Source organism: Zalophus californianus, chromosome 5 (genome assembly GCF_009762305.2).
Source record: "Zalophus californianus isolate mZalCal1 chromosome 5, mZalCal1.pri.v2, whole genome shotgun sequence".
Lineage (NCBI taxonomy): Eukaryota > Metazoa > Chordata > Mammalia > Carnivora > Otariidae > Zalophus > Zalophus californianus.
In genome coordinates, this window is record NC_045599.1 from 103539849 (window position 1) to 103552321 (window position 12473).

The following is a 12473-nucleotide window of genomic DNA, read 5'->3' on the forward strand; positions in this document are numbered from 1 at the left end:
TATAGGTGAAGAGTGGATATTACTAACCGTAAATTATCTGCTGCAATCTTCAAAGAACCTAATTGAAAATTCCAGGGAGGTAGAGTTCTCAGATTTAGAGCCTTTCAAATTCTGATTACTGAATAGTGAGTATTAAAGTCATTAGAAACCAAATAGAACCAGCAATAAAGAATGTTTAGCAATAGATATTTAATGAGCTGGAAGTGGCTCTTCTAATTAAGAGATCTAATAACTGTCACTAGTTAATGGCCACGGAAAGGCAGTAAAGTACACATTGAAAGGTGTATGTTTCAGGGAGAACAGTGGCAGAGTCTAAAATAAGCTGTTAAAACAAACCAAAGGGTTTTAAGGTAAGTTTTTCAAATCAGATATACTTCTATTGTCAGATTATAGACCCTTGTCAAACACTTCCACTAATTTTCATACTGTTTTAAGCAAATTCCAAAGAATACCAACTGCGAGATTAGGAAGAGTCTGTTAAAGAATTGCTTTATTAATACAAAACATACACACAAACTACTGAGTGCTAAGAAATTTAAATATCTAAGTCATAGCAAACAGGTGGCAATTCAACATCCAGGGTCGACAGAATGCTTGGAGACTGCAACAGATCTAGAAAACAGGAATTTCGTATTCAATATCAGCAAACGCTTTAGTCATTGTCCATCTCAACACAGACATTGGTTGTCAATTTTACTCGTAAATTCTTATTTTCAACTTTGTCTAATGAATCCCTACCCCCACCCCAGCTAGACACACATACCCACACACACTTACTTCTTGAAATGTGGCTAAGATCCCAGAATTAACCTTCATTTGGAAATAAGTCTTAGACCTACCTGAAACTCTACTGTTCTTAGAGACCCAGGTAAGAGCCAACAATATCACTAACATAATTTATAAAATAGTATACGTTATCCCATCAGAACAAAAAGAAAACATACCGCTGATAGCTTTTGATCACCAGCTAGAACCGAGACTTCCAACCTTGGCAGTAAGAAGGTTTTGCCATTCTGTGCTATTGTGCTCAGGTGTCTTAATCCTAGATTAGCTTTGGGTAGAACTTAGAATTCTTGTTCCAAACAAGTTTCTTACACTTCAAGTCATAAGCTAAGAAGCTATATCCTAAATTTAATTTTGTTTCCTGTATCTAGAACTGTCCAGATTCCAGAAGGACTTAATGTTACCTGGGCATTTGGGACTGAAAACAATACCAATTGAAAGCAGTTTTCATTATTCTAAAACCTCATCTCTGAGGTTTGAAATAGAAATTACTCGTAGGCTAACCTTCTATATGATAATGGAAATATTATGACTCAAATAATTCACAGCCCTTCTAGAAGGGCACTTGTTCACTTACTCGACTCCCATGGTGAAGAGGGCATCTTCAGAGGTGAAGGGGGGCCCAGGTGCAACAGCTTCTCGAGTTCCCTCTCCTCATCAAGGATCATGAGAGGCACTCCACTCAAGGGGAGGCGTGCAATCTGGTGCTCTTCAGGCAGGTCAAAACTCTCAAAATCTGCCACAAAGACAAAAGCACTTTATCAGGGCAGTGGTTCTCAGAGCAGTCAGTGGCCCCCTGGGGGTCTGAGACCCTTTCAGTGGGTCTATGAGGTCAAACTATGTGCTCAGTAACATTAACACCTTCTTCAGCTGTGTTGACATTCGTGGTGATGGTACAAAATCAACAATGGACGGAACTGCTGTGTTTCAGCACAAGTCAAGGTGGTGGTGATAAACTATATTTTATAGTCCCTATACTCCTCAGTACCATTCACCTGCAGTAAAACATTGCCAGCTTCAGATCTCACTTTACCATCTGCAGTAGGAAGTATTAATTTTATTAGCTCTCAACCCTGAGGAACAGTGGTCTTTTTAGTATTCTGTACAATGAAATAAGAACACCATAAAGCACTTTCTGCTGCATGCCAAAGTACCAGGTGAGGTCCAAGAAAAAAAGATTTGTGTGATTATTTGGTTTGCAAGCTAAACTAGAGGACTTTTTCCTGGAACACTGTTTAGTTGAAATAGCAATGGAAAGACAAACTGGTTACTCAGACTTGGGTATTTGTAGCACATTTTCTCAGAAGAATGAAAGAAGTCTATCACTTCATGAAACACAGTATTCGTTGCCAATGATCATTTCAAGAAAAAAAAAAAAAAACCACTAGAATTTTGGAAAACTTATCCACAATCATTAGCTTGCCAACTTCCTAATACTTACACCTTTCTGATGAGATCAGTGGTGACATTAATGAATGTGTGTTTGATATTGCATAATGAAACACTTTAATATTTGGATGATCTACATTTCTCAGTGAATCATTATTTCTAAATGATCAATGTGTGATAAATGCAAAAATTGATTCAAAGTGCAGAACAGCACAGTGGATTTTATTGTCAGAGTACAAAATGTTCACTGAAAGGGTTTCAGATTACATATTGCAACCATACATTCAGAAACTGCCACTTGTTGGGTTTTAGTGCGGTATGAAAGAAAACTCTCCACACTTATCTGAAAAGACTATTGAAATGCTCTTCCCTTTCTTAACTGCGTATCTGCATGAGGCCAGATTTTCTTCATGTACTTCAACCAAAGGAGATGCAATAGATTGAATGCAGAATCAGAGGAGAATCCAGGTGGTTTTATGTTAAGCCAAATTAAGCAAGTTTTCAAAAATATAAAATCATGCAATTCTTCTAAATGTTTTAGAAAAGTTATTTTATGTTAAAAAAAAGTTACCTACATTAATGTAATGGGTTTTTAAGGAATTCATTTTTTTATTTAAATTTCCTGCATTAGGGATTAAAATTGATAAACACCACACAAACAAAAGTTCTTTGGGGTCTTCACTAACTTTTAAGAGTTGTAGAAGTCCTAAAACAAATTTGAGAACTATTGGGTTAAGTAACACTCCTTCTTATAATCCAAGTGCCTTATTTCTTAGGATTATTTAAAGATTTTTTGGGGGGGGCACCAGCCTGGCTCAGTTGGTAGAGCATGATATTATTGATCTCAGGGTCATGAGTTCAAGCCCTATATTGGGCGGAAAGGTTAAAAAAATTTTTTTAATTAAAAAAGAAAATACAACAAATTTTTGACAGTAACAAAAATAGAATTTAAATATGGATTCTTTCCTCTTTTCAAGGGGTTTAGCATTTCCTCAAAAGAAGGAAGATGGAAGGAGAACCATTATTTTCTGAAGTGTGAAAGTTCTCTAAAGCCTAAATACTAGGAATCAGTCTACTCTTTTCAAGACTACTAAAACCCAGAAATTAAAAAGGAATTGAGTGATAGGTGACTACTTAACCTAAAACCCCTCAATTATACGGTGCGCCCAAGTGGCTCAGTTGGTTAAGCATCTGCCTTCAGCTCGGGATCCCAGAGTCCCAGGATTGAGCCCCACATCGGGCTCCCTGCTCAGCAGGGAGTCTGCTTCTCCCTCTGCCCCTCCCCCTGCCTGTGCTCAGTCTCTCTCAAGTAAATAAATAAAATCTTAAAAAAACAACAACACTGAATTATAAAGGAAACCATAAATAGACAAGACTCCAGAGGAAAAAAAATCTGCAACATAATAAGGTTAAATTTCCTGTATCCACAAAAGCTATTAAGGAAAAGAAAAAAGGAAAGAAAGACCTATTATCAAAGGAAAACAAAGATACCAACAGGAAGTTAAAAAAAAAAGCTACAGAAGGCCAATAATCAAATATGCTCACTACACATACATGCTCCCCAATTTAAAACAGATAGTCACTGCCTTTTTGAGAAGAGTTTTAAAACATTTGCTGTTAGAGATTAGAGAAGCAGGCATCCTCAACCACTGTAGGTGGATTCAGTAATTTATGCTATTTTGGAGGGCAACTTGGCATATGTTTCCTCAAACACAGCATATTGCAGTCCTCCTTCCTGATCAATATGCACAAATCTACCTCATTTTCCTTAATGGTTAAATGGTAATCATTAGCATAGAAGCACTTCATTTTATCAAATCTTAATCACATACCATCGGAGACTCAGCAATCCTTAAAGTTTACTCCCCAGCTATCCTCACAAACTCACAACAATACAATTTCAAGAACTCTAACTGCAGAATTGTATTATATAAAAGCCAGCGACAACCTGGAGGTACAGAATGACTAAATGCCCTTTGGCTGAAAGGCCAAACAAAAATGCCAGCTTCCAGAACCACTCCAGTCCTTTGCTCTACCTCAGGATCTCTGCACACACTTAAGTGCGCTGCTCTGCCTTGCCCCCCGCCCCCCATACCTTTTAAAAGGCCACATCATGTCACGTCCTGAGAGAAACCTTCCCTGCTCTTCCAGGTGAGGTTTAGATCCCCCTAATGGGCTGGTGTTCTCCTTCTCACACTTACAGTGAGAGGATTTTTTCAGTGTTTGCCTTTCCCTCCAAATTATGGGCTCCCTCAAGGTGGGGCCTGGCTTGTTAACCACTGCATCCAAAGCCTGGATACAGTAGCCTCTCCTCAAACTGAAGAAAATTAAAGCTTGAAAAGGTGCTTCTATAACAGAAAATACTTTGGATACATGTAGCAGGTTGAAGGAGTAAAAATACACACATTATCACAGACTATGTGGATTTTTTCAGATATTGTTCAACTTGACATTAAACTCACTTTTTAAAAGGCTTGCTAGGAATACGGTCCACTTTAGACTTGTTCAATGTTAGTGAACACATCTTATCTCCCTTATGTGGTAAGTATTTGAGGAAACAATGTTCTCTACATCTGCGCAAATTCCTCTTCTGACCTAAGATGTTCCTTACAAATAAATCCACCAACAAGTACTTTTATTCAAAGAAACCCAGATTCTTGGGGCACCTGGGTGGCTCAGGTGGTTAAGCGACTGCCTTCGGCTCAGGTCATGATCCCGGGGTCGTGGGATCGAGCCCCGCATTGGGCTCCCTGCTCCACAGGAAGCCTGCTTCTCCCTCTCCCACTCCCCCTGCTTGTGTTCCTGCTCTCACTGTCTCTCTCTCCGTCAAATAAATAAATAAAATCTTTAACAAAAAACAAAGAAACCCAGATTCAGACAGTCTTATTACAGTTTTGGGTCATAGGTCATATTCATATCCATATCAAATTAGACTTGAATTGGATTCTAAGAGACACTCAAGACTAAAGCATTTTTGTAATACCAAAAGAATACTACCTAAAGGATTGAAGGGAAAGAATTTTTCTATTTCTGGATAGGTGTCATCCGAGGCAGGAACAGAGCTTTTTGCTTTGATAGTCTTCTCAGTCACCTAAAACCACCCAAGAAAATATGAATTAGTGAAAGGGGAAGCCTTGTCAACTGATTAGAACAAAAGATCATAGTCTTCTTTAAGACATGTGACTGCTTCACCAGTTTTCAATTTCATGCTGACTTCTAAAAAACCATAATTCTTAGTTCTCATAATTACATACCAATACAATTCAGCAAGCAATTCTAGTAGCACGGTTCATGAGTTTAAGTCTGAAATTTAAGTATCCGCAGCTCTTAACATATGTCACCAAGTAGGCAGAGTTAATTCAGAGCTAATCAACTCAGTCACTCAACCTGTCAGAGAAAACAGCATGAGTCACCCAAATAGAAGCTAATCCTAGCAGCCATTTTTGGCTTTTGGAAGGGTGATTTCCATCTGTGTTTCCATCAGTGTTACCTTAATTATTTGCTTGGTTAATATAAATTGAAATATACACACTGAGTAAGAGTCAGCAAGAGACAGTCAAGGACTTTAGAAGCCTGGATAACTACCTAGTCTAAAATTGGCAGATAAGCAGTCTACCATAGCAGGCCAAAGCAGAAGCCTGCAAATTCTTGATCCAACTTTATGTCATATGTGCATACCTAGAGGAAATCCTTAAAGTAGGGTTTCCCATACTTCAGTTCTCTGTCACATTCTCATTATTTTTGCCATAGCCTTGCAATACTTGAACTTAACATTTCTCTTACTCAGTTTTCTAAAAGATATCTTGTCCTGGGCGCCTGGGTGGCTCAGTTGTTTAAGTGACTGCCTTCGGCTCAGGTCATGATCCTGAAGTCCCGGGATGGAGTCCCGCATCGGGCTTCCTGCTCATCAGGGAGTCTGCTTCTCCCTCTGACCCTCCCATCTCATGTGCTTTCTCTCTCTCTCTCTTTCTCTCTCAAATTAAATAAATAAATAAAATCTTTAAAAGATATCTTGTCCTAAACCACACAAGTCTTATTTTAATATAAAGTACTATTTTTTCCCTAATACATAGTAAAACCATTTATTTTATCAAATGAAGTGTAAGTCTACGTGCTGAGTCATCTTTCACAGCAAAGTCTCCTCAGTCTGGGATGCACAGACCTTCAGCTCATGCACACACACAAAAATCAACATGCTAGCAAAGTAAAGTACCTGGTGCTTGCTCAAGGAGGCGGGGGGGGGGGGGGGGGATGGTAGCACCTGAGCTATTATATTAGCTCCCTGACCTCCTGCAAAGGACCCTCCCTCTCAGTACTTTCTGTATCCATAAGTAGATGCTACCAACCAATCCGCTTTGACACTAGTTAAGAGCAGGTGAGGCAAAAATATTCACCAGCTGCTTCTGAGACTTCTGATCTCAAGGCACAGAGGAAGACCACAGAGTATGCTTCCCTCCCCTTAATCTACGTTTGGTAGCCTCTATCTCCTTGTATTCACGAGAGAAAGCAAGGTAGGATGCCAATAGTCATTTTAAGAGTCAAAAGTGCTAGAGTGGGGGCGCCTGGGTGGGTCAGTCCTTAAGTGTCTGCCTTAGGCTTAGGTCATGATCCCAGGGTCCTGGGATAGAGCCCCACATGGGGCTCCCTGCTCTGCAGGAAGCCTGCTTCTCCCTCTCCCACTCCCCCTGCTTGTGTTCCCTCTCTCGCTGTGTCGCTGTCAAATGACTAAATAAAATCTTAAAAAAAAAAAGTACTAGAGTGTTTCAACAGTGACTTTGCAGCCAACACTTACCTTTTTGGCAGAGAAGGTCGGCTGCTTCTGTTTGAGAGATCCATTAGTCTTTACTGAGTTTTCTGTGGCTCTGTTGACAGTTCCCAAAGCCTTTCTGGCAACTTTAGGTAAGGCTGCTTGAGCATCAAACATTTTGCCTACATGTGGTGTTGAAACCTGAGATCTCCCATCTAAAGCTTTGACTGCTGAAGAAAAAGACTTACCATAAGATTAGGCAGGCAATAAACACCTGTGCAACTTGAAGGCTGACTGTGTATATCAACCTGGCCTCATTCTCATCCCCAAATTCAACCCCCACTTTTGACGGTGGCATGGCCGTATGCCCAACAGTACTTCAGTTCTGTACCCTCTTAAATAATCTAAGGCACTGAACATGAAAAAGAGACCCCTAACAAGCACGTTGCAATAGAGGTATTCGGTAATACCTGACTCAAGTTGCCAACGAAGTACACGGAATGCTTCTCCAACTCCGGGCCACGCCCACAATTGATTCACAATACCTGTAACTCGCTTTGCAGCCTGTATACTTACGAGGCCTAGACCCCGGCTTCAGCCCGTCCTTGGGAGCCACACGGGTGCCTGGTTCTCCATTTTCCTTATCAACAAAGATCAGGGTAGCCATTCTGGACTAGCTGCGGGTATGAAACTCATATTAGACCCGGGGGGGTTAGGGAGGATGAGAGAAGCGAAGGTGTAGCACAGACCAAACTTTCTACCCTGGGCACGTCCACGTAAAAACTAGAGCGAAGGAGCGAGCGAAGCCCGTTCTTGAGCCAAAAGGCATTTAATCCAGCTCTTAACTCTTGAAGCCTACGCCGGAGGCTCTAAGTTCCAGAAGAGTCGGCGGTTTGGGGCTGGCACAGGTCCTGGTACTCATCAGAACGAGGGCTGCGCAAGCAGTCCGAGGCCGTGGCTCAAGGCGGCTCGGCGCTACAGACGACCCCGGGAAGCCCCAACCCCCGACCCCCAGGCCCTCCGGCCTCCAGCCCACCTCCTTCCTCACGAGATCCGCGCGCCCAGCCACTCACGACCTCACCGTCCACCCACGTCGGAATCCACAGCCAAATTCAACCAAGATTCGGTCTCGAGCGCCCTCGCCGGACTCCGAGTTTAAACCACAACTCACGCCCCTATTGGTTCATCTTCCCAGGAGGCGGGACCGTGGGTGGGCGGAGGCTCCCAGAAAGAACCAATGGGAGGAACCCAAGCTACCGCGGCACCGCCTGGAAAGCTTTCCCGGGAAGTTTGTAGCTTGCTTCGTGGGAAGAAAAAAACCAAACCTGCTGACACCTTTACTTCTAGGTGTTGTTAACCTGCTCCTCACAGAGATAGAAAGGGAGTGAATATGGTCTTCAATTCCAGGAAATAAATGATTATTATGATATCAAGATACAGAGTTTGGGGTTTTTTTCCTGAGACACTTAGGTGGCCAGGAAGTTCTTAAATGAAAAGACTGTGGGGTTCAGTCAAGGCAAAGTGGGGACAGAACTATTTTCCTAAAGTCTTCAATTAACTATCTGCCCAAAGAGTAAATAGAGCAGATCAAATAAAAAAGTAGATGCAGCCCTGGAGGAAAGGGATTGCAGTCATTGGAAAAATGAGGAATTATGGATACATATAGTTGTATTTCAATTAGATATGTGAAAAAAATACAGTCAAGTGCTAAAACAACTCAGATTCTCTCTAAAGAACTCTAGCAGAGCACTGGGTGGCTCAGTCGGTTAAGTGGCCTGCTCTTGATTATTGGCTCAGGTCAAGATCTGAGGGTCTTGGGATCAAGGCCCCCCCCCCCCCCCCCCCCCCCCGCCCACGCTCAGCGGGGAGCCTGCTTCAGGATTTTTTTTCTCTCTCTCTTTCTCTCTCTCCCCCTCTGCCCCTCCCCCATCGCTCACAGCTCTCTCTCTCTCAAATAAATAAATCTTTAAAGGTTAAGAAGCAATGTAAATACAAACAGATCAAACAGCAATGTTCGAGTCTTTCTGTTAGGCTTGTGATTAAGAATGGACTGACTATTCCCTAACTAGAGAACTACCCTCAATATTTCAAGCTAGGATCCTGTTTCTATTATAGCATCAAGAATCTGGGTTATGAACAAAATGATGATCCTAAGGAGTACATAATTCAGGCTTCCTTTCAAATTCTATCATTTAATGGGACTTATTTTAAGCCTCTTAACCTTATGTTAAACCTCTGTATCTTAACAAAACATTCGTCACAGCTGCCTGGAAAGGCCTGGTGGTGGAGGGCACAAGAGGGAGAAAAAGATCTGGGGAATAATAAAAATAATAAAAATATAGACAAGGAATTCCAATTTCCAAGATATGGGGAGAAACTATGCTTGAAAAAATTAATGACCTTTTCATATTTCTATAGTAAGTGGAAATAGATTAAACAAATACAAGGTAAAGGAATAAAATCAAAAGACCAACACTGACCTACTCCCCACAGGTCACTAGATGCATTCTAACTTGTAGGTAAGTTGAGCCTACATTATTTCACAAAAGAATTAGCACTACACCTAGCATAGATGCAGTTCTCAATATATGTCAGTTCACTGGCCCTTTTCCTGGCATTTCGGAACCAAAATTGGTTGAAGGATTAATTCATTCAGTAGGTATTTATTGAATGTTGATTAAGTGCCAGACACTGGGCTAGGCATCAAGGAGAAAAGATCCTAATTCAAGAAGGTAAAAAGGAGGGGCGCCTGCGTGGCTCAGTCGTTGAGCATCTGCCTTCGGCTCAGGTCATGACCCCAGCGTCCTGGGATCGAGCCCGGCATCGAGCCCCGCATCGAGCCCCGCATCGAGCCCCGCATCGAGCCCCGCATCGAGCCCCGCATCGAGCCCCGCATCGAGCTCCCTGCTCCGCAGGAGGCCTCCCTCTCCCCTCTCCCCCTCCCCCCAGGAGGCCTCCCTCTCCCCTCTCCCCCTCCCCCTCCCCTGCTCGTGTTCCCTCCCTCGCTGTGTCTCTGTCAAATAAATAAATAAAATCTTTAAAAAATAAAAAAAAGAAGGTAAAAAGAGCAAAAACCATGCACACCCTTATGGCCCCTTCCCTGCCCTTTTCCTTTTGTTCTCACCCCCCTCTTCACTCTCCCCCTGTATCTCCCGCTAAATATTTCAACTTTATCTGGCATCATCAGCACACAAAAGCGTTCACTTTGAAACCATAGCTGTACATCACCTACAGCTTCGAAGTGGGGATCCTCTATCTCCTAAGGTCTTCGGGTGCAAGATTTGTATCTCCCCTGGTTAAGTCTTCCCCTTACAACAGGAAACACTGTGTCTCCCAAGGTCAACTGTATGCTTTGACCACCCCCTCTTTGAAAGATTATTGTTTTGTCACCAGTGATGCCCCAGACCCGCTTTACTACTCCCTACTCTTACTAGATTACCCAATTAGTAAACACTCTCAATTTATCACAGCACCTAGATCCTAATCAATCCCAGTTTATTCTAATCCTGATTTACAAACAGCAACCCATCTAGAACTGACCCCTTGCTTCCCTATACTCTCCTCTGAATCTTCCAGGGGGAACCCAAACCTTACAAAAGGTTCTTCCTTCTCTTCTAGTACACGTATGATTCCCCTGGGAGATGTGTTCCCTAGCTGGTTGCCTGGGAGTGTTAAAACAGGCCTCACCACTTCCAAGCGGATTTCAGGAATTGTTGAAAGAGATGAAAACAAAAGGGTTTTGGGTTATTCAGAGACTATTCACTAACTATTCAGGCTATTCTCTAACTCTTTCTGTTCCCTCACCTATTGCCCTGCAAAATCAAAATTAGTATTTACATTCCTAAACTCTAGGCCCTGCAAATCTTTAATAAGAAAAAACTTAGATTATATTGTGAGAGGCTTTGAGACAAGGATGTAAGCTATTTTCACTTTTACATGTTTTTAAGATTTATTTATTTGAGAGAGAGAGCATGAGGGGGGAGAGGGGAGGAGCAGACTCCCCACTGAGCAGGAAGCCTGACTTGGGGCTCAATTCTAGGACTCCAGAAGCCGAAGGCAGACGCTTAATTGACTGAGCCACCCAGGTGCCCCTCACTTCTACTTCCAAAAGCAACACATGATGGAGCACCTGGGCGGCTCACTCGGCTAAACAACAGTCTTGATTTCAACTCAGGTCATGATCTTGGGGTTCCAGGATCGAGCCCTGCAATAGGCTCTGTGCTAAGTGAGGAGTCCGCTTGGGGATTTTCTCCCTGTCCCTCTGCCCGTCCCCCTGCTCACCCTCTCTCTGTCTCTCTATAAATAAATAAATACATAAATGCGATACATGATATCTTGAAAAATTTTAAAAATGACAACAGCACATAGAAGAAAAAACATAAAAAATTCTACCAAAATTACTGCTTTTTTCCCAGTATTTTGTCTTACTTCATACATGTACTTTTTTTTAAAGATTTTTATTTTTTCTTTTTGAGATAAAGAGAGAATGAGCAGGGGGGAGGGGCAGAGGGAGAGAGAGAAGCTGACTTCCCGCTAAGCAGGGAGCCCCAATACCAGGCGCGGGCTTGATCCCAGGACTCTGGGATCATGACCTGAGCAGAAGGCAGACATTTAACCAACTGAGCCACCCAAGCACCCTCATACTTGTACTTTTTTTTTTAAGATTTTATTTATTCGTCAGAGAGAGAGTCTGCATGCACAAACAGGGTGTGTGGCCCAAAGAGGAAGAAGCAGGCTCCACGCCGAGCAAGGAGCCGATGGCTGCGGGAGATGGGGGGTACTGGATCCCAGAACCCTGGGATCATGACCTGAGCAGAAGGTAGAGCTTAACCAACTGAGCCACCCAGGCCTCCCCATACATGTACTTTAAAAGGAGGGTTGGGGGTTGCCTGCGTGGCTCAGCTGGTTAAGCGTCTGCCTTCCACTCAGGTCAAGATCTCAGGGGCCTGGGATCCAGCCCCATGTCGGGCTCTCTGCTCAGTAGGGAGTCTGCTTCTCACTCTCTCTCTCAAATAAATAAACAAATCTTAAAAAAAAAAAAAAAGAGGGTTGGGATGTCATAGATACTATTGTTTTCCCAAAATAGAAATTGTTTTATAGTATTTTTTTTCTAATGATAAAACACAAGATCACTTCGGTGCAGAATGTCAATTACCAAATAGTGCCTTATGTTCTCATAGCATCTGGTATTCCTTTCACAGAGACTTTTTACAACTGTAAATTATTTGAATAATCATTTTAGTGTCTTTTTCACTCTGTATGATGTAATTTCGAGGAACTAAAGACTCTTTTTACTCACCACGCCCCCAGTGTTACGCAGTGTCTGACTTTTTTTAATTAATATGTCACGAACTTCCCCATTCATTACATAGTTCTGTAGAAAGGCTTAAGCTGTTGTGTGTTCCCAGTACTTTCTTTTTTTTTTAACGTCCTAAGATTCTGCAAAAAACATTTCAAACTTCTAGAGCAGCTCAAACTAACCCCTTTCTCTTTCCCGAGGTAAAAACATCTCGCGATAACAACATCGCGTGGGACCCTGAAGCCCCCCCCCCCC

At 42.3% G+C, this 12473-nt stretch overlaps 1 protein-coding gene across 7 annotated transcripts; it reads right to left on the reverse strand.

The window, feature by feature from the left end:
* Window positions 1–465: 465 nt before the first annotated feature.
* PTTG1 (PTTG1 regulator of sister chromatid separation, securin) lies at window positions 466–12395 on the reverse strand. Of its 7 annotated transcripts, none has more exons than XM_027605895.1 (6): window positions 12219–12395; window positions 7496–7596; window positions 6965–7146; window positions 5170–5263; window positions 1361–1519; window positions 466–612 (listed from the first exon to the last, which is right to left on the reverse strand). In XM_027605895.1, exons 2-6 carry the CDS (start codon window positions 7584–7586, stop codon window positions 536–538), a joined length of 603 nt encoding a protein of 200 aa, XP_027461696.1. In that variant the 5' UTR covers window positions 7587–7596; window positions 12219–12395; the 3' UTR covers window positions 466–535. The 7 variants fall into 7 exon arrangements, with proteins under 7 accessions (XP_027461696.1, XP_027461695.1, XP_027461693.1 ...); XM_027605894.1 differs by lacking the exon at window positions 12219–12395 and adding an exon at window positions 8001–8457; XM_027605892.1 differs by lacking the exon at window positions 12219–12395 and adding an exon at window positions 7956–8457.
* Window positions 12396–12473: the final 78 nt, after the last annotated feature.